Source organism: Salmo salar, chromosome 13 (assembly GCF_965601325.2).
Source record: "Salmo salar chromosome 13, fSalSal1, whole genome shotgun sequence".
Classification (NCBI taxonomy): domain Eukaryota; kingdom Metazoa; phylum Chordata; class Actinopteri; order Salmoniformes; family Salmonidae; genus Salmo; species Salmo salar.
The window spans coordinates 96350484-96372883 of record NC_138303.1 but is presented as its reverse complement, the minus strand read 5'-3'; the positions used below and the strand labels follow the sequence as shown (position 1 = coordinate 96372883).

Here is a 22400-nt window from a genome sequence, read left to right as displayed (position 1 = left end):
ACACACTCTACTGTATACAGTATTGCTATGGCATCAACAGCTGCTATATAAACAACTGCTATATATTATAATTTCAACATTTTCTTTTGCCTCAAGTCCCCCAGTTGTTCCCTCCCATCACCACAGAGCTGACTCTGAGCTTGGCTAGATGGCCTTCACTTATTGTGAAGGTGCTGAGTAGGCCAAGGCAGAGTACAGACAAGGGACTGTTGTTGGACGGAGCACTGAGTCAGAGAGAGAGCAGAGAGCCAAACAACACAAAGTCAGAGACATAACGTGGAATATGTATCTATGTATATGCTATGGGTTGAAGAGTAAGAACAACATCATGTTTTCCCTCATATGTGATCTTGGTGAAGATGTTGGTTTTCTGAACCATTGCAGTTGGTGGAGTGAGGTTCATTCTGCAGGAGTTTCCTTACATTTACGTCCCAGAGCAGAGGCCTAATTGTCACTTTTGAAGCATATATAAAAAATAGCCAGAGTACTACACTTCCTTTAACAAAAATAGCCTGTTCTATAAATAAACATTTCTGAAAAGGTCCCGTGTGGCTCAGTTGGTAGAGCATGGTGTTTGCAACGCCAGGGTTGTGGGTTCGATTCCCATGGGGGACCAGTACGGGGGGGAAGAAACATTTTTAAATGTATGAAATGTATGCATTCACTACTGTAAGTCGCTCTGGACAAGAGCGTCTGCTAAATGACTAAAATGTAAATGAAAAGACTGAATGCCTGTTCAGAAATTAGGGTTGTGGAAAAAACACCTCTCCCTCACAGACACACATTCATACATGTAACATGGTTATTGTAAGGCATGTGAATATCTTCTTCTTACCCTGAATCTATGCAGTAGGAGGAGCAACTGAGAAAATACCAGCTAAATCAGATGACTGAGGAATGTTATGAGAACAACAAATGAACACAAGGTTGGCCAATCTTTACAGATAGCAGTATGACCTTGTCATTGATCTCATGCCAAGCTTTTCACCTGAACTCTTTCAGTTCACTTGCCATGGATCCAGTAACACAATATGCTCCAAGTTAACGTTAAAGTGAGGCCTTCCTTGACTTCTCTGCTCCCCACTGCTTACACGTCTCTCTTCCTCTGCTCTAGTACCTGTGATAATTGGCATGTACCATTACCTCGTTCCTGCCGATAAAGTAACCGACACCAGCCTGAGCCCAGGGAGGCAAGGAACATTTGATTTATTACCACATTTTTTTCATTATTGTGTTCAGAGACATAATTAGTGCCACCCTAAACATCTCCAACATCCACATTATATACCATGCTCAAGGTCAGAGTCAGCTCAACCTACAATTACTGAGTCAAGCCATCTGTTGTTGACCAGAAGTTCCCCTACTGTCTCTCTGCTTCTGTAAACAACAGATAAAGAAATCGCATGGTCCTATTTTTAATAGACTCAATGGCAGTGTTTGGTCTGTCTCTGGGACCCCCCTAAAACAACCCTCCAGGATCCATCCCCCCACACCCCTCCAGGCAGCCCAGATTAATGCCCTACTACACTGGTTTACTGTCATTGTCCCCCATTAAGAGGCCTTTCAGTGAGATGACAGCGATAAGAGACAGTCTGCTCTGAGATCATTCTAAGCCATTCAGACAGCTGTGTTTGGTGAGTCGAGGATGCATAATCCACCACACACATGAATTAGGCACAGTCTGGAGGCTGGAGAGGGTTGGAGGGGGCGGTGTGTTGGGACAAGCCTTACTTAATCCCTCTGAGCAGCCAATGCAGGGCAGCTGGGAGCAGTGTAACGTATAAACTGTACTGTAGGAGTATGGTAGTAAGCTAAAGAGTCTGTCTGGGAAGGAGAAGGGTAATGTAAGAACACTCTATGGGACATTTCCACTGAGGATTTACCAAAGTGTTTTTAAGTGACATTTCTGTTTCCATCTACGTGGACCAGCACCCGTGTCTCACTGGCCAAGATGACGACCTGCTCTGACTTGGAGCCAAGGCAAGGCCCTGGGTACTTTTCAGCTGTCATTTACATAACAATGGCTAACTATGAACTTTAACACCTCCTCACAAAGCAACAGTCTTGAATGATGCAGAGGTTGTTGATACTGCTCACCACAAGTCTTTAGGAAACACAATAACACTAGAGCTCAGATTAACATAAAACACTGGCGACCCTGGTGTGGGGGTAAGTCTAGATGGAAAAGCACGATACTCATATTAATTAATGGAACGACCTTGACTACACTCCCAAGATTTATATTTCACTAATATTTCAAATAAGGAATATTGTGAAATGTGTAGGTGTGTGGTGCATGATAACTTAGCCAGACCAGAAGGGAGCTAGCTGCTGTAAATCAAAGAGACCTCGGGAATAGGGCTCTACAAGGACTCTAATATCATAGTACTTCAAAAGGCTTGAACTCCTCCCTGTCCCATTGATGCACCCAGCCAGTCTCATTCCTTTTGCTGAACCACTAACAGATTCTATGACTGGTCACCTGCAGTTTGGCCAGGTCTCAAGTTCTCTCCTGATTGGCTCTGTGGTCAAGATGCAGCTGTGGATTTCTGATTGGTGCCTAGGATGGAGCAGACTGGATATAACCTGGTTTCTGGGAATGTGCTTGGCCATTAACCACAGACGGACTTACTGAGACAGAAAAACAGGGCTCTCACTTTTGTTGCTATCGCCAAATAGGCTTAGACTAAAATGCTAACAATGTATTCACAGACACACAAAAAATGCAGGAGCTTTTCTCCTTTAGTATGACCTTGTATAGCTAGAAACTGTAAGACACCTGCTTCTGTTTTTTGTTGTTTTTTCTTTACCAGTGAAACTTCTTTTTAGACATGGCTTGCTTCCTGATATAACAGTTTCCTTCATGCAACATTAAATGTGTTTAATACTAAACTGGGAGAGTACATTTACACCACCTGGCCCTGTCAATACATGTCTACAATAAATGATCCAGTTCCAATTTGGGTTTTGAAGGCGCTTGCATTTCGTAACAGCCTCAGGTCAATGCAACACTGTCTAACCTGTATGAAACAGTTGCAACACATTCTAGCCTAACCAGTAAGATAAAGTTGCAGGAGCATAGGCTAACCTGTAACAGACTGGAGGTGTCAGGTGAGGACATGCCTTTAGGGGATTACTGTCTGGTCTGTCTCCTATTTCAAAACATAAAAAGATGCACTTGGGCCGTGAGAAACAGGGGGGCGGGGAGGAGGTGCAGAGGGAAGGGTAGCTGGCACCAGGATGTACTGAATGAACTATAAAGACACAGCTGGAAGCGCTGAGCAAGACTTTTTAATTACTGTAGACACAACTCCACTTAATTCCTGATCATTCTTGATCAAGTATGTTTGTTTACTCCATGTGTAACTCTGTGTTGTTTTGTGTCGCACTGCTTTGCTTTATCATGGCCAGGTCACAGTTGTAAATGAGAACATGTTCTCAACTAGCCTACCTGGTTAAATAAAGGTGAAATAAAAATATATATATATTAAATTAAAATTCTCAGCTGAGTTGCTCATTAACTTGAATCCCTATTGCAGGTACATCGTTGTAGATTAAAGGGATCCTGAAAGACATTTAGCATTGATTTGACACTAACATTGTGGTAGTCCTTGGATAAAATAACTATTATATTATAAGGGCTATTTGGCAAATGGCTGACTTCATAAAACTATTTATACTGGCATTCCAGATCTCCTTGTTTTGTGAAAAGAATGAATGTCTGGCTCTGGAATGAATTCCACTGCAAGGTCAGGCTGACACATAGCCCTAAAATAGAATCAGGATATTTTCTTTCTATTGCTCTTGATGAGCTCTTTATAAAAAGCACAGTATGTGGTATTGCTGAAAGCAAAATGAACGTGGTCTGTGGCGCTAGGTGATCCACAGTAATCCCACTAATACAGTATATGAGGAGGGTTTTCTCAGTCAATAGACATAATGACACATGGGTATGGTATTGACTAAGGCTGTCCATCTATAGGCCACATAGAATATGTATGGGCTAATAGCTCAACTTGAAAACCTCTCATGAGCCACTTTTCAAAACTAGTAAATTCATATGATGGGGTGAATTCTATGCAAAACCAGAATTCAACCAAAACATAATAAATCCGTATTAAAAAGGCAGGTCTTCAACTGGTTCAGATGGGTTTTTTTCATGAGTGAACATTTTGGAAAATGTGTTTTAATGTATCCAGTCCTAGACTCTTCCACAACCGGCAATAACATATTTCGCCCGGGGAGAATGAGAGTAGACTATCGGATCACAGTTTAGGTCATTTTCTATCTACTAACACTAAGGCCACCAGTGGAAACAGTAAACCGTAGCCAATCTTGTGGACAGAATATGTTTTTTTTCTTAATAGCAAAGCAAGTGTGAGAAGTGGTTATGTGGGTGTGAACTATCAAAGTAGATGGTTACAGACATACGGACGGACTGTTCCTAAGCAACCTAAATGTGAAAAACACCCACAGGTTGCAACTCCCACTGTTAAAATACATTAGTCAGCCATAAGCAATGGTTATGTTTTACAACAACAGCATCAGATACAATACCCTGTTATTTGTGGAAATAATATTTGCATATAGTCTCTCACTTTTATAATTTCAAGCTAATAAAGGTTTCTAATCTATGTATGTCTTATCTTCCGTATGTCATATGGGCACATTAATAGTACTAAACAGAGTACTTTTCCTATAGACAATCACACCCCGAAACTGCCTTGGGCCTCTTGAAAACTCTAAGTATTCCAGTGACTCAGAAGGAATCTTCAACTCCTACATATTTCAGTGAAGGTATTCTGCCTCAAAAATCTGTCTGTCAATAACATTGTAACAGTTCTGAAATGTACATTGATTTATGAAATGTAATGTGTTCAAAGAAAACAAACTCTAGTTGCCTGACTTTTGGTTTATCCCCAGCTTCCACATTAGGTACATAATCATCCAAGATGACAGATGTACCCAATTTAAAGTGTTTAAATCGCCCCCTTCATAGCCACACTTCCTCTCTGGCACTGATGCCGTCTGATTATGGTCACTGTTTTAATTTTTTATTTAAACTTTATTTAAGTAGGCAACTATTTAACTGTGACTACTGATGAGTCACACTCAGTGGAAGTTAGTCACTCCCTGTAGGATATTTAGGAAACGCAGCCTGGAAAAGTCACTCCCAAATGATTCAGTCACAACTATGGAGAAACTACCCATGGAGGCTATTACTGAAATAACTTTATGGCAGAGGGCTTCATTGCTATGACAGTCACAGAGCCATATGGATCGATGAATGAATTAATGCATTCTGTCAGGCAAGAACATACCACCACCACCGCAAAACCCCATTGAAAAGTAATGCATGTTCTTACATCGCTCTTCCTAAACTTTGCTTTAAAGCTCTTCATCTTAGGCCTGGTCCATACAGTTTCCCACTTGTCCAGGTGAGCCTCTGAAACAAAAAAAATGAGTTACACATCTTATACTTTTAATAAGTCTAACTGATGAAAATTAAGTTAGTCTCTAAAGTGCAACAGGGAGAGGTAACATGTGCAAATGTAACACTTTTCTCTGATTTCATGGTAACTTATTTGAGAGTTGGCCCTTATTATTATGCATGTGTAACTGTGTAATATTAACCATTTGCAATATAAACGTGTCTTGCACTCATCCGCGCAATAGCCTACCCAGCACTAATGAATAAAAACAAACTATGGGACAGAACGTATAGGCTGATACAAAGTATCCATCGCGAGTCCCATGGCAAGGTTTGAAGTTATTTTGAGGTGGTTACAGTAACGTTAGCCTGTAGCAATAGATTTCTGTATATAATTGCTACAACTAGTGCACAACGTCCAACGCCAACATATTTTATTTTTACTCCGATACATTTGTATCATTCAACCACGCTTGCTCGTTAGCGAAAGATAGGAACAGCTAGCAAGCTAACAATTCAGTCTAGCATCAACTTTGTAAATAATGTATGAACACACTGCACACTTACCCTTTAAAAGTTGGGACTCAGTAATATTCTGTTCGACAGCCTACAGAGTTGACTAAATTGTCAGTCGGTAGAAATATATTAAAATAGAATCGACAAACAGAAAAGGAATAGCTAGTGTGAACAAATAGCCCGCCTAGATAGGCTATGCTGGCTAGGTTCAGGCTGAATACATTAAAAGTTGGACTATTCAAGTGCCTATCGCTTTGCTCGGAAGCTAGCTCACTCTGAGTGTTACTCGAGTTGAAATGGTGACGTCATTCCTCCCCCGTGACCAAATATTTCTGCATATTCCCAATCATGAATAAACATTTTGTAGGCTAAATGTGCAATTGAATTATAGTCTTGTGTTTATTGTAATATTTGACAACAATTACAACAGGTAAACACTGTTTACAACACCAACGTGACTGATCACACTTCTCTAATAGGTAGACAGCAATAGCATATACGCAAAAGCACACTACACTTCTGCGAATTCAATTTCTCCTAAAGGCTGCACCCCATAGGTATGCGCAAAAATAGCAACACTACTGCATAAGCTACAAATAGACCGTGTACTGCCCTTCTGTCTATTTTTCATATTTTCTTCAATGCAAATCTATTCTATCGCTGTTAACATTAATTGTTTTACTTCTGAGATGGTTTCTGTCTGCTTTAATGCTCTGTCTATCCCACGTGAACATCTGTGATATCATCAGGCTCTTGCTCTCTCAGCTCAGCAGAATGGTTTACTATACTATACAAACATTTAGAAACCATACATCAGTGCAATCTAGCCTCACCAGATATATAGGCTATTTCATGGTTGACGTACAGCATTTGAATCATGCATGAAGCCATGTTACAAAGACATTTGGCTGGATTAATGAAACAACAAAAGCTGCCTCTGACAGTGGTAGCCTACATCTGTCTTCTAATCCACATTGCCATAAAGGCTTTCACCAGCCTGGTTCGATTTTTGTCCTACAGTCAAGGCCCCCAGACATAAGCGACTTAAGCGGTCACTTATTCGAGCCCCTGGCCACTAGGAGGCCCCAGACCAATTTGAAAATAAATATATTTAATAATATATATATACATATTTAGGAACTCAGTTGGCTCTCAACTTACTGTTGATAGTTAGAATAGTGCAAGGTTGGAATTTGGTTGTTCATCATCAGTTTTTCTCTTGTTATGTCAGTCACTGACAGTCACTCAATAAGCTACAGTATGTCAGCTAACAATTTTAGATTGGTAAATTAGTCAAACCAGCTATCTAAACTTGTAGTAATAATGGATAAATACCAACTGGGCACGGAAGGCACGTGCACAGGGGACTTCCAGTTGGCTCCGATTGATTTTTGTCACTCTCACTCAGATATCATCAATATGGCATAAGTCCTGGCAAAATGTGTAGAATTGCAAGAAATTAGCTGTAAAATTGACATTTTTTTCTCACTTCCCCATGGCAAAATGAGTAGAATTGCATGAAATGTGTTATAAAATTGCAAAATAATCTCTCTGCCCCGTGGCAAATTGTGTAGAACTGCAGAAAGCTTGTTTTAAAACTGCAACACTTTCTCTACGTCCCATGGCAAAAGGTGTAAAATTGTAAAATTGAAGGACATTTTCTTTAAAACATTTTTTTTCTCTCTGTCATCAACAGGAGGGACACTAAAATGTTTTGCCTGCAAGGTAGATCCCGCTCAGGGCCCGAAAAGGCTAGGGCCGGGCCGGGCCTGCCTACAATACTGGGCTGGAACAAAAACATGCACACCCTATAGGTCTCAACGCAACGACCAGTACTGAAGAACAGCCTCTCCCAGTCTGACCTCAACTTTGCCTCAGCATGTTGCATATTGAGCTAACTCTACCCTGGAGATTAAAGGAGCATCATAGCTCCAGTCTCATTCATGATGTAATAGCAGTGAAATATCATCCACTGAGGGTTTTATGGCAAGACTTTAGCAATTGATGAAGGGCATGAGCAAAAAGGGATTGAATAGTATCGGTCTACTCCTTTTTTTCCAATTCTGTTTAACTGTTAACAGAGATGGGCAATTACTGCACCAAAACCCTCCTTCGATGTGGGCTTTGTTGTCAGGACTGCATAATACCTAGAGTGAGATTGCATCAATGTTGCACGCTCTGCAGGGATTACACTGTTGGTGCTGTTACACTATGGGAAGTGCTTTCTATAAATCTGTCCAGTAGATGGTGGTAATGCTCTGTAATTTCCTCTCTACTCATTCATCCTCACTATGGTGCTGAGATCGTGTAGGGGCGTGTGGGCTGTAAAGTGCAAGATGCTCTGCTCTAGAGATATATACACTCAGTGGACAGTTTATTAGGAGCACCCATCTACTACCGGGTCAGACCCCCTTTTGCCTCCAGAACAGCTACAGATACGCTGTGGCGTTCAAATGTTGCTCAATTGGTATCAAGGGACCTAACGTGTGCCAGGAAAACATTCCCCACACCATTACACCACCGCCACCAGCCTGTACCGTTGATACCAGGCAGAATGGGGCCATGGACTCATGCTGCTTATGCCAAATCCTGATGCAACAGGAACTGGGATTTGTTGGACCAGGCATTGTTTTTCCACTTCTCAATTGTCCAGTGTTGGTGATCGCGTGCCCACTGGAGCCACTTCTTGTTTTAAGCTGATAGGACTGGAACCCAGTGTGGTCGTCTGCTGCAATAACCCATCCATGACAAAGACCAACGAGTTGTGTGTTCCGAGATGCCAGTCTGCACACCACTGTTGTACTGCGCTGTTATTTGGCTGTTTGTGTCTCACCTGTTAGCTTACACGATACTTGCCATTCTCCTTTGACTTCTCTCATCAACAGGACAGCCTCTGACTGGATGTTTTTTGGTTTGTCGCACTATTCTCGGTAAACCCTAGACACCCTTGTGTGTGAAAAGCCTAGGAGGCCGTCCATTTCTGAGATACTGAAACCGGCGCGCCTGGCACTGACGATCATATCACGCTCAAAGTCACTTCGGTCACCCGTTTTGCTCATTTTAACGTCCCATCATACAGCAACTGAATGCCTCGATGCCTGTCTATCTGGCTATTAGATGGCCACTCTATGGCCTCTCTTGGCCTAGAGATGAGATTGCTAAACCTAACCTTAACCCTAAACCTAACCCTAATCCTAACTTTAATTTAATTTGAACCAATTCGGTAATAAAATGTTGGTTTGCAGGTCAGGAGTGTCCGTATAGCCTTTTCTGTCATAGTGCCTGAACCCACCTTTAGGCTTCTACTCTTGGATTTAATAAACTGTCAGCTCTTTCATGTGATTCTTGCTCTTACATTGATTGAAGCCTTTTCGGGGAGCATTACTTTGACATGACACATCCACAGAAAAGGATCTCATGACATCACAGCAGTCATATTTCAACATTTTGTATGTTTATCTTGATATTTTCCCCCAATTTCCACAGGTCTTTTGGGAATAAGATTGGTACTGAAAGTCCTGCTGCAGTCCTCCAGCAACGAGAATTCTGCTCCCATGAGTCTCTCCTCTCATTAATATTTTAGTCCTTTTCATCCATCCTTAGTCTGATGTTGGTGTTGTAATATTTGGAAAATCAAGAATACCATTATATTCGTTTTATAAATAATGGTAGACCGAGAATAGTGTTATTGTTGGAGAAAATAAATTCTTCAAACTAGCTGCTTTTCTTGTTTTATGGATTTTGTAAATTATTAAGTGACAGGATCGGTTTTACTGCATAATGAAATATATTTTGCATACCAAACAAAAGTTAAAAGTTATTATTGTGCTTGTCCTTGCTGTGGTCTTTGCTGTGCTGTGGTCTTTGCAGTTCATTCTTGCCCTGTGAATCTTCACATCTTTGCATAATGTCAATATGTGCTATGGGCATCCAAAATCTGTGTGAACGAAGGCAGCGACTAGCATGTACTGCCCAGCCCAATGCTTAATGTTTACCTCACCTCATCCATGTAGCCTACCTAATGTAGCCTGCCTAATTTTCAAGTCAGCTTGAGAATGCATTGAAAAGCCCACTGAAAAGCCTCTCTATTTTTCATTGAAACTGCATCCTCTAGAAAGAAAAAGAAAACTGTCAGGAAAAAGTTGGCACCATTGTAGTTGCACATTTGACCTTTCATGCAAAGTAGCTAGACCTCATGGCATCTGACTGGTTCAAAAGGTAATTAACCATGGAAAAATGCCCACACAGTATGTTGCAACAAAGTGGTAATCAATAGAGTTAGATCTATCAGTTCCCCCACACACCATACCTGGCCTTTGTTGTCTTGACTCTGTTGTGCCAGACTTTGAAAACTCTTTCACTTTCACTGTCTTGCTGTTTGTCTTGACTTAAGTCTTCAGCTTTAAGAACAAAAATACCCCCCTACTGTTTAGCATCAGGTAATTATCTTGTGATGATGACATCCAGACTTTTTCAAGGTAATATACTATATCACATCCTATGTCTGAAATGGATATTGGTGTATCTTGCGCTACATGATGCAAGTGTCCTCATGGCATCTTCAATAAACAAATACATCCAGACATCCACCTGAATAGAACTATTGACGCCGCATGTTCTACTAATGAGGCCCTAATGTGTCTGCAGTTGCTGTGATTAATTCAGCTTGATCAACATGATGTTTTCTGCCTATGTTTTGTCACTGTAGGTGCCCGGCATATAGTACTCCTCTATGTCCACCCACTGTGTGTCTTTGCTGCTCGTCAGAGAGTGAGCTTCATGGAGGGCTGATTTCTTAGACTCCTCAAAGAAACTGCAATTCAAGACATAGTTTTTCTTGTTCACATTATGCAGTATACTTTCCTCTGAACTGGCCATTTCTAAATACTACACTGCTCAAAAAAATAAAGGGAACACTTAAACAACACAATGTAACTCCAAGTCAATCACACTTCTGTGAAATCGAACTGTCCACTTAGGAAGCAACACTGATTGACAATAAATTTCACATGCTGTTGTGCAAATGGAATAGACAATAGGTGGAAATTATAGGCAATTAGCAAGACACCCCCAATAAAGGAGTGGTTCTGCAGGTGGGGACCACAGACCACTTCTCAGTTCCTATGCTTCCTGGCTGATGTTTTGGTCACTTTTGACTGCTGGCGGTGCTTTCACTCTAGTGGTAGCATGAGACGGAGTCTACAACCCACACAAGTGGCTCAGGCAGTGCAGCTCATCCAGGATAGCACATCAATGCGAGCTGTGGCAAGAAGGTTTGCTGTGTCTGTCAGCGTAGTGTCCAGAGCATTGAGGCGCTACCAGGAGACAGGCCAGTACATCAGGAGACGTGGAGGAGGCCGTAGGAGGGCAACAACCCAGCAGCAGGCCCGCTACCTCCGCCTTTGTGCAAGGAGGAGCAGGAGAAGCACTGCCAGAGCCCTGCAAAATGACCTCCAGCAGGCCACAAATGTGCATGTGTCTGCTCAAACGGTCAGAATCAGACTCCATGAGGGTGGTATGAGGGCCCGATGTCCACATGTGGGGGTTGTGCTTACAGCCCAACACCGTGCAGGGCATTTGGCATTTGCCAGAGAACACCAAGATTGGCAAATTCGCCACTGGCGCCCTGTGCTCTTCACAGATGAAAGCAGGTTCACACTGAGCACGTGACAGACGTGACAGAGTCTGGAGATGCCGTGGAGAACGTTCTGCTGCCTGCAACATCCTCCAGCATGACCGGTTTGGCGGTGGGTCAGTCATGGTGTGGGGTGGCATTTCTTTGGGGGGCCGCACAGCCCTCCATGTGCTCGCCAGAAGTAGCCTGACTGCCATTAGGTAGCGAGATGAGATCCTCAGACCCCTTGTGAGACCATATGCTGGTGCAGTTGGCCCTGGGTTCCTCCTAATGCAAGACAATGCTAGACCTCATGTGGCTGGAGTGTGTCAGCAGTTCCTGCAAGAGGAAGGCATTGATGCTATGGACTGGCCCGCCCGTTCCCCAGACCTGAATCCAATTGAGCACATCTGGGACATCATGTCTCGCTCCATCCACCAACGCCACGTTGCACCACAGACTGTCCAGGAGTTGGCGGATGCTTTAGTCCAGGTCTGGGAGGAGATCCCTCAGGAAACCATCCGCCACCTCATCAGGAGCATGCCCAGGAGTTGTAGGGAGGTCATACAGGCACGTGGAGGCCACACACACTACTGAGCCTCATTCTGACTTGTTTTAAGGACATTACATCAACGTTGGATCAGCCTGTAGTGTGGTTTTCCACTTTAATTTTGAGTGTGACTCCAAATCCAGACCTCCATGGGTTGATAAATTGGATTTCCATTGATTATTTATGTGTGATTTTGTTGTCAGCACATTCAACTATGTAAAGAAAAAAGTATTTAATAAGATTATTTCTTTCATTCAGATCTAGGATGTGTTGTTTAAGTGTTCCCTTTATTTTTTTGAGCAGTATATAATCACACACAATATAAATGAAAGCAAAAAAACTATTATTTTTACAGTACGGTGTATGTATGGTGTCCTTGCCTGAACTCTGTAAATACGATACTGTATTACCATGGTGTTAATACAGGCTATCAGTCAATTAACCTACCCCTTACAGTATCACCGCCTGGTACGGCAACTAGAACGTCCGCAACTGCAGGGCTCTCCAGAGGGTGGTGCGGTCTGCACAACGCATCACCGGGGGCACACTGCCTGCCTTTCCAGGACACCTACAGCACCCGATGTCACAGGAAGGCCAAAAATATCATCAAGGACATCAACCTTCCGAGCCACAGCCTGTTCACCCCGCTACCAGCCAGAAGGCGAGGTCAGTACAGGTGCATCAAAGCTGGGACCGAAAGACTGAAAAACAGCTTCTATCTCAAGGCCATCAGACTATTATATAGCCATCACTAGCCGGCTACCACCCGTTTACTCAACCCTGCACCTTAGAGGCTGCTGCCCTACATACATAGACATGGAATCACTGGTCACTTTAATAATGGAACACTAGCCACTTCAATAATGTTTATTCTACTGTATTTTTCTACTGTATTTTACTGTATTTTTGTCAATGCCACTCCGACATAGCTCATCCTCATATTTATAAATTAATTAATTCCATTCTTTTACTTTTAGATTTGTGTGTATTGTTGTGAATTGTTAGATACTACTGCTATGTTGAAGCTAGGAACACAATCATTTCGCTACACCCGCAATAACATCTGCTAAATATGTCTATGTGACTGTCGTGTCTTTGGCTATGCCGGATTAAGTGATATGACATGCTATTCTATAAAATCCTTTCTCTGTAATTAATATTACCTGATTAAGCTAATCATGTAAATGTAATTAACTAGAAAGTCGGGGCACCACGAAAGAGTGTTTATAGAGCTGTTATCTTCCGAATAAACTCTTAAAGACCTAGTAATATTTTACATCAGTAGCAGTCAATATTAATCATCACCTTATTTCAGTCTCATCTGAAAGTTGTAAATTCTTGGTTATCTTCACGAACCCTGGCTAAAAAGTTGAATCAGCAATACAAAATTGGGTTTAATTATTTATTTACTAAATACCTAACTAATCACACAGAAATATATATACACAGAATGCAAAAGATGTCATACAGAAAACGGCCCTGGGGGACAGAACCTGTATGACGGCTGGTTACACAAAGAGAGGGGGTTGGGCTTGAATGAAAGAGCGTGAAGACTGAGGAACAAAGGGAGAAGCTAAGCTTTCGTAAATGCAGTATAGTATTGAAGTTTGTAAGAAGTTTAGAAGTATAGAAGTATAGAAGAAGTTTGGAACCACCTAAACTCTTCCTAGAGGTGGCCGCCCGGCCAAACTGAGCAATCTGTGGAGAAGGGCCTTGGTCAAGGAGGTGACCAAGAACCCAATGATCACTCTGACAGAGCTTCAGAGTTCTTCTGTGGAGATGGGAGAATCTTCCAGAAGTACAACCAGCTCTGTAGCACTTCACCAATCAGGCCTTTATGGTAGAGTGGCCAGATGGAAGCCACTCCTCAATAAAAGGCACCTGACAGCCCGCTTGGAGTTTGCCAAAAGGCACCTAAAGACTCTGAGACCATGAGAAACACGATTCTCTGGACTGATGAAACCAAAATTGAACTCTTTGGCCTGAATGCCCTGCGTCACATCTGGAGGAAGCCTGGCACCATCCCTACGGTGAAGCATGGTGGTGGCAGCATCATGCTGTGGGGATTTTTTTCAGTGTCAGGGACTGGGAGACTAGATCGAGGGAAAGATGAGCGGAACAAAGTACAGAGAGATGCTCGCTGAAAACCTGCTCCAGAGCACTCAGGACCTCAGACTGGGGTGAAGGTTCACCTTCCAACACGACAACGACCATAAGCACACAGCCAAGACAACGCAGGAGTGGCTTCGGGACAAGTCTCTGAATGTCCTTGAGTGGCCCCGGACTGGAGATACCTGAAAATAGCTGTACAGTGACGCTCCCCATCCAACTTGACAGAGCTTGAGAGGATCTGCAAGAAGAATGGGAGAAACTCCCCAAATACTGGTGTGCCAATTTTGTAGCTTCATACCCCAGAAGACTCGAGGCTGTAATTGCTGCCATAGGTGCTTCAACAAAGTAAAAGGTCTGAATACTTATGTAAATGTGATATTTCAGTTTTTATTTTTAATACATTTGTAAAACATTCTAAAACCCCGTTTTTGCTTTGTCATTATGGGGTATTGTGTGTATAAAACCATTTAATTAATTTTAGAATAAGGCTGTAACGTAACAAAATGTGAGGAAAGTCAAGGGGTCTGAATACTTTCCGAATGCACTGTCTCATTCAGACCAGACTCAAATTGAAATAGTGTACATGATAAGTTGATAAAAGTTTGATTTAAGGTGGATCTTCTGAAACAACACTTGTCTAAGGCTGTTACTTAAGGTTTAACACTGTTGTTTTAATAAATGTAACTACATGTCATCTAAAATGTAATCTACGCAGTGCTGTAAAGTACTTAAGTAAAAATACTTAAGTCGTTTTTTTGGGTATCTGTACTTAACTTTACCATTATATTTTTTGACAACTTTTAGTTTTACTCCACTACATTCCTAAAGAAAATGATGTACGTTTTACTCCTTAGAATTTCCCTGACAGCCCGCAATTGGCTCAGCTTTGTCAGAGTTAGGGGAGGGTTGAGTTGGGTCAGTCAGGAGTTGATGGACAGTCAGAAGAGAAAATGAAATGGTAGGAGGGACATCCCAGCATCAAGTGGTTTCAGATTTCACATCCTACATCAGACATGTGCAAAAAATGGGAACCAGGGCTTTCGCTCAATGCAAGCCATTTCGATCTAAGGTGTCCACAGTTTATAAGCTTATCAGTTTATTGGTTAAAAAGCAAAAATGCCAGTCTGAACCGGTACCAGAATCACGCAGGTCGCCTAAACAGGGGACTTTACATCTAAGAGGTGTTAAAAGCATTTTGAGAAAAGGGCTTTCTCCCCGGTGCACAAAGGAATAAACCCCACCCTTTTCCACAATTTATGTTCTTAAAATATTATTTTAAACCTAACTCTAACCTTAACCACACTGCTAACCTTATGCCTAACCCTAAACTTATATTAAGACCAAAAAGCACATGTTGACTTTTTGGCTGTGCAATCTGACTTTTTGGCTATGGAAGCTAGTGGACTCAACCCAGTGCTTGCTTCTCAGTCAGACACAGCAGAGCAGAGATACTTCCTGTCAACACTGTTCACTCACAATGTTTATTTTTATTTTTATAAACAGACAGTAATGTACTATTTTCAAGGCAATGCAGTATGAGTTTGAAGATTTGATTCTGTCTCAGTGGTTTTTCTAAATCTCAAATGTGTCATGTTAAATATATTGTCTTCCTTAATTAATCCACTGTCATTGTTGAAATGTTAGCGCTGTGTCAAGATATCAAACATTTAAAGACACAACTCTTACACTGTAAAATGTGGCACTTTTAAAAGTTTTTGACACTGACAATCAAACTTAGACCTAGGGCTGAGTTGTTACCTTTCTATCAGTTCAGAGACAAGGGTCTTGTGCAACAGTAGATCACCTTTCATCATATTTCCGAATTCTTTGAAGAAGAGTAGCCCGAAGGTAGTATACAAATCTCTTATCAGCTGCACTGCCTCAGATAAAAGTGTCTTGCTTAATCCATTGTTAATTAACTTTGTCTCTGTTTTAGGCCTACCTCATACCTGCAGATTATACACATATTCATCTTTATACTTTCTGTGGTGATCTTTTAAACTTCAAGACACTTGTATTTTTGTTTCCCATTAGTTCTATCATAGACAAGCAAACAGACAATTAATGGCCAGATTGTTCTTTATGCTGTGTCAGAGATGTACAGCACACCATCCAATCCGGTTCCTTGGGCACTCAAAGTTGACATCTAAGACATTGTCAACTCAACTGTCCTTGAAAATGTTTCCAGTTGTAGACACAGATATGGACTGTTTTGTTTTTGTGCAATTAGAAATATAATGTCTGTCCTATGTAGCCACGGACACACGGACACACGGACACACAGACACACACACACACACACACACACACACACACACACACACACACACACACACACACACACACACACACACACACACACACACACACACACACACACACACACACACACACACACACACACACACACACACTTCATTGACGAGGAAATGACTAAGCAACTACAGTTCAGTATGTCTTTGTTCTACTTTAACTATAGATGCTCCGGGTGTATGAACAATGGTTGGCGAAGAAACATCACTAGAGGAAGTGTACTGCAGACAACCTTTATAAAAGATGAAGAAAGTCAATTGCAACTTCTATAACTGTTGCAACTGCTTATGAACGATTGAAGGGGACAAATGTTAATTGCTGTTAGACACAAAAACATGTCAGATGACCTGGTACTCAGAAAGATAATAATAACTGGGGTGGTGCTTATATTTGTCCTGTTACACACAAGAGTGTAATGAAAACATTTTCTTTGCATATTTAAACTCCCAGGGGCTCCATTGTACAGCACCTCTGGAGCAATTAGGGTTAAGTGCCTTGCTCAAGGGCACAGCAACACATTTTTCAAATTGTCAGCTCCAGCATTTCAACCAGCGACCTTTCAGTTACTGGCCCAACGATCTAACCTCGAGGCTACCTGCCACCAGTATAGAGTGTGAGGTTAACTGTTCAAACAAGGTATAGGGACTATGTGGGGTGTATGAGAAACTTGTGGTCATCAACCCTCTTCCCAACTTCTGAGTTGAAGATGACAGACACATAGAAACTAAGAGTGTACAAAACATTCACAGTATCTTTCTCTCACTGTTTTATCTGATGACAATAACAGTACAACTAAAATCTCACGGGGAGGCTAGCTGGCATTATACCTCATAAGAAACTGATAGCAATACACAAATAGGCAGGTAGCCTGGTGGTTAGAGCATTGGGTCAGTAAGTGAAAGGTTGCTAGATTGAATCCCTGAGCTGACAAGGTTGTGCTGTTGTGCTGCCCCTGAACAAGGCAGTTAACCCACTGTTCCTAGGCTGTCATTGTAAATAAGAATTTGTTCTTAACTGACTTGCCAGGTTAAATAAAAAAATAAAAAATAGTGTGGGGCGGTAGTATATGCATTTATTCCTAAGGAGAGAACAGGAAGGATAACAGTCCAACGTTTGGAAGAAGAAGATAAGAGACACATTTGAATACCCATGGGACACAGCTCCTTCTCTGACCGACCCTATTACCATGGCCATCCGTTAGCCTTTAAGTAAAAAAATATATAGAATAGTCTGAATGAATTGTCCAGGCTGTCGGGGGGATGGGGTATTCTTTTTTCTTTTTTTTGTTGAGAATACCAATTATTTTAATTGGTCCAGTATAAAAACTACTAAGCAGAATACAAATTGGCAGCTGAAGATGTTTCAGCTGAATATCTGTTTTCAAAGCAAGCTGCTGTTTTCAAAGCAAGCTGGAACAATTGAAGCAAGGTGACATATTTTAAGTTGCAATGCCTCAAGAGTATGTGACATAGGTGTGTGTGTGTGTGTGTGTGTGTGTGTGTGTGTGTGTGTGTGTGTGTGTGTGTGTGTGTGTGTGTGTGTGTGTGTGTGTGTGTGTGTGTGTGTGTGTGTGTGTGTGTGTGTGTGTGTGTGTGTGTGTGTGTGTGGGGTGAATAATAATAATAATAATAAAAAAGCAATTATTGTAACCTGTGTTGTATCACCTGAAATTCATTTAGACTTTCTCTTCACTACTGCCAAATGTGTTAGTCTTCCCTGTGGCTCAGTTGGTAGAGCATGGTGTGTGCAACGCCAGGGTTGTGGGTTTGATTCCCATGGGGGGCCAGTACAAATAAAAATGAAATGTATGCATTCACTTCTGTAAGTTGCTCTGGATAAGAGTGTCTGCTAAATGACTAAAATGTGTAAATGTTACTTAATTGCTAACGAAATATTACAAATTGAGAAAAGTGAACAAAAATAATATGAAAAGATCAAGCTAACTACCTCTAGGGTACAATTTTGCCATGGAAATATTATAGTTAAGATGTGAAATAGTAAATCAAACCTCACACACTGTATTTGCCTCTAGGTAATTCATATCATGTAAATTATTAATGTAGTTTTCTGTACTCACCTGAATAAAAACAGCAGAGAAAGCATTCTATTCAAATGAAAAAGTTATATTGCTTTTTCTCTTCTTCCAACTCTCTCACTGAAAGTATTTTCAAAACATGGTGGTGTCCAAATGTCATCTTCCCAGGGCTCATATCCAGACCCATTGTCACGTCCTGACCCTTGTAAGATGTCATTTTCTATAGTAGAGTGGTCAGGGCGTGACGGGGTGTTTTTGGGTGGTTTTCTTGTTTTCTGTTTCTATGTTGTTTTTCTAGGTTTCTATTTCTATGTTGGGGTTGTTGGGATGATCTCCAATTAGAGGCAGCCGGTTCTCGTTGTCTCTAATTGGAGATCATATTTATGAAAGGGGTTTTGCCATTTGGTTTTGTGGGTTGTTATTTTGAGTAGTGTGTTTTCTCTCTGCGTCACGGTTTGTTTTGTTATTTCAAGTATTTGGTGTATTGCATTACGTTTCACGGATTAATAAAGATGTGGAACTACAAACACGCTGCGCCTTGGTCCGATCCTTTAAACAGCCATGACACCCATTAACTTGTGGTTGATTTTGCATAGCGAGTAGAGCAAAAGCACACTGACAAATCTTCAATTTTACATGTCAGCTGGGTGTCTCTCCACAACATGCTCTTAGACGTCCCTGTGTTCAGTGCTGTAGCAGAATTCACTGACTATTCTCACGCTGTCATGACATACTCTTGAATAAATAATGCAGTCTGAAGGAGAAAAAAAAACTTGTTTGACATTTTTACTGCATTAGGCGCTAGTAACAAGCATTTCGCTGCACCTGCTATAACATCTGCTAAACTATGAACGCGACCAATAAACATTGATTTGATTTAAAAACGAAGGTATGATGTCACCTGAAAATGTAAGTGTTAAAGAGAGTGCAGCACAGAGGAACATGAGGTGATATAACAGAGACTAGGATCAAATTGTTATAAATGTAATGCATAGTGTAATGTTCTAAATCATATTCATGATAACCTTTGGTTGGCATTAGGACAGAACTCAATTTAAGTGTAAATGAACTTTATAATCTTTCACCTAAGAGGCATTTTTGTAAATGTTTGGGGTTGGGGAGTAACAGATTACATGTAATCTGTTACATTTAAGGGATGTCACGCCCTGACCTTAGAGATCCCTTTTATTCTCTATTTGGTTAGGTCAGGGTGTGACTAGGGTGGGCAATCTATGTTTTCTATTTCTTTGTTGGCCGGGTATGGTTCTCAATCAGAGGCAGCTGTCTATCGTTGTCTCTGATTGGGGATCATACTTAGGCAGCCTTATTCCACCTTTAGTTTGTGGGATCTTGTTTTTGTACTGTTGCTTTCCAGCCCTACAGAACTGTTGTGTTTTTTGTATTTGTTGTTTTTTCGGTGTCATCAATAAAAGTAAGATATACGCCTATCACGCTGCACCTTGGTCCGATCCTTCCATCGACGAACGTAACAGAAGATCCCACCACAAACGGAACAAGCAGCGTGGCCAGGAGGAGCAGACATCCTGGACATGAGAGGATATCTTGGACGGAAAGGGATCCTGGACGTGGGAAGAGATCCGGGCAGGAATGGATCGCCTTCCATGGGAGCAGACGGAGGCAGCGAGGGAGGATCAACAGCGACTCCGAAGTTCATGACCACGACGAAAGCCCGAGACGCAGCCACAATTTTTTTGTGGGGGGAGGGGCACACGGGGTAGTTGGTGGAGCCAGGATTCAGACCAGAGCCAAATCCCCGCTTTAAGGAGCGTGTGACCGTTCAGGCACCATGTTATGCGGTGATACGCACTGTCTCCAGTGCGCATTCACAGCACGGTGCGCTCGGTGCCAGCTCCTCGCACTTGCAGTGTGAAAATGAGCATCCAGCCAGGACGGGTTGTGCCGGCTCAGCGCTCCTGGTCTCAAGTACGCCTCCTCGGTCCAGGATATCCTGCGCCGGCCCTACGCACTCTGTCGCCAGTGAGCCTTCACAGCCCAGTGCGTCCTGTGCCAGCGCCCCGCACTTGCCGGGCTAAAGTGAGCATCCAGCCAGGACGGGTTGTGCCAGCTCTACGCTCCAGACCTCCAGTGCGCCTCCACGGCCCAGGATATCCTGCGCCGGCTCTACGCACTGTGTCGCCAGTGCGCCTTCACAGCCCACTGCGTCCTGTGCCAGCGCCCCGCACTTGCCGGGCTAAAGTGAGCATCCAGCCAGGACGGGTTGTGCCAGCTCTACACTCCAGACCTCCAGTGCGCCTTCACGGCCCAGTATATCCTGTGCCGGCTCCACGCACGAAGCCTCCAGGGATGATCCATGGCCCGAAGCCTCCAGTGATCATCCATGGCCCGAAGCCTCCAGTGATGATCCATGGCACAAAGCCTCCAGTGATGATCCGTGGCCCGGCGCCTCCATTGAAGATCCATGGCCCGGAGCCTCCAGCGACGGTCTGCGTCCAGAGCCTCCAGCGACGGTCTGCGGTCCAGAGCCTCCAGTGACGGTCTGCGGTCCAGAGCCTCCAGCGACGGTCTGCGGTCCAGAGCCTCCAGCGGCGGTCGGCGGTCCAGAGCCTCCAGCGACGGTCGGCGGTCCAGAGCCTCCAGCGACGGTCGGTGGTCCAGAGCCTCCAGCGACGGTCGGCGGTCCAGAGCCTCCAGCGATGGTCGGCGGTCCAGAGCCTCCAGCGGTGGTCCAGCGCCTCCAGCGGCGGTCCAGCGCCTCCAGCGGCGGTCCAGAGCCTCCAGCGGTGGTCCAGAGCCTCCAGCGGGGGTTCCCAGTCCGGAACCTTCTGCGACGATCTAAGGTCCGGAGTCTCCAGCGGCGGTCCAGAGCCTACAGCGACGGTCAGTGGTCCAGAGCCTCCAGCGGTGGTCCAAAGCCTCCAGCGTTGGTCCAGAGCATCCAGCGTTGGTCCAGAGCCTCCAGTGGCGGTCCAGAGCCTCCAGCAGCAGTCGGCGGTCCAGAGCCTCCAGCGGGGGTTCCCAGTCCGGAACCTTCTGCGACGATCTATGGTCTGGAGTCTCCGGCGACGATCCACGGTCTGGTTCCTCCGGCGATGATCCACGGTCCGGAGCTTCCGGCGACGATCCCCGCACCAGAGTCGCCACGAAGATGGCGGATCCGCGAGCGGAGCAGGGTCTACGTCCCGCACCGGAGCTGCCACCGAGGCTAGATGCCCCCCCGGACCCTCCCCTATAGAGTCAGGTTTTGCGGCCGGAGTCCGCACCTTCGGGGGCGGGTACTGTCACGCCCTGACCTTAGATCCCTTTTATTCTCTATTTGGTTAGGTCAGGGTGTGACTAGGGTGGGCAATCTACGCCTACCACGCTGCACCTTGGTCCGATCCTTCCATCGACGAACGTAACAAGGGATTACAAAAAACCGGTAACTGTAATCCATTACATTACCAGCAAAAATATTGTAATCAGATTACAGATAGTTTTGAAAAACTAGATTACTTTTAAATTGAGAAAGGATGTCTGCGGAAAAAAATCTTTGACACTTCTCTGATTTCTCAATGACATTCAAATCAGCATTGAAAAAAAGGGCAATTTTAAGTTTGTTCCACCTGAGCGAGTCTGACCACAAGTCAAAGACCACTACGATGACACACAAAATGTGTTTGATGGATCGCGGGAAAAGAACAGGAAAAGGCTTTTGTAGGCTACAGTCCAAGCTATGTCTTCCAATGGTACGACTGCTGTCAGCATCCAAAGATTATCCAACTTGAGTAAATGCTTGGAGATATGAATGAAAGCAGTGGTTTAGTCTACGGCAATACGGATATCACTTATTATTGATATCCAGTGGCGG

The 22400-nt window shown here is 43.2% G+C and overlaps 1 protein-coding gene across 1 annotated transcript in view; it reads right to left on the bottom strand.

Moving 5' to 3' along the window:
• The window catches only part of LOC106568157 (ankycorbin), a 77996-nt gene extending 71773 nt beyond the window's left edge, over positions 1–6223 (bottom strand). The window contains exons 1-2 of the mRNA XM_082960468.1: positions 5999–6223; positions 5367–5446 (exon numbers count right to left, since the gene is read on the bottom strand). Coding sequence (XP_082816594.1) covers positions 5367–5402 — 36 coding nt within the window. The 5' untranslated portion in view covers positions 5403–5446; positions 5999–6223. The remainder of the gene's footprint in view (positions 1–5366; positions 5447–5998) is intronic.
• Positions 6224–22400: the final 16177 nt, after the last annotated feature.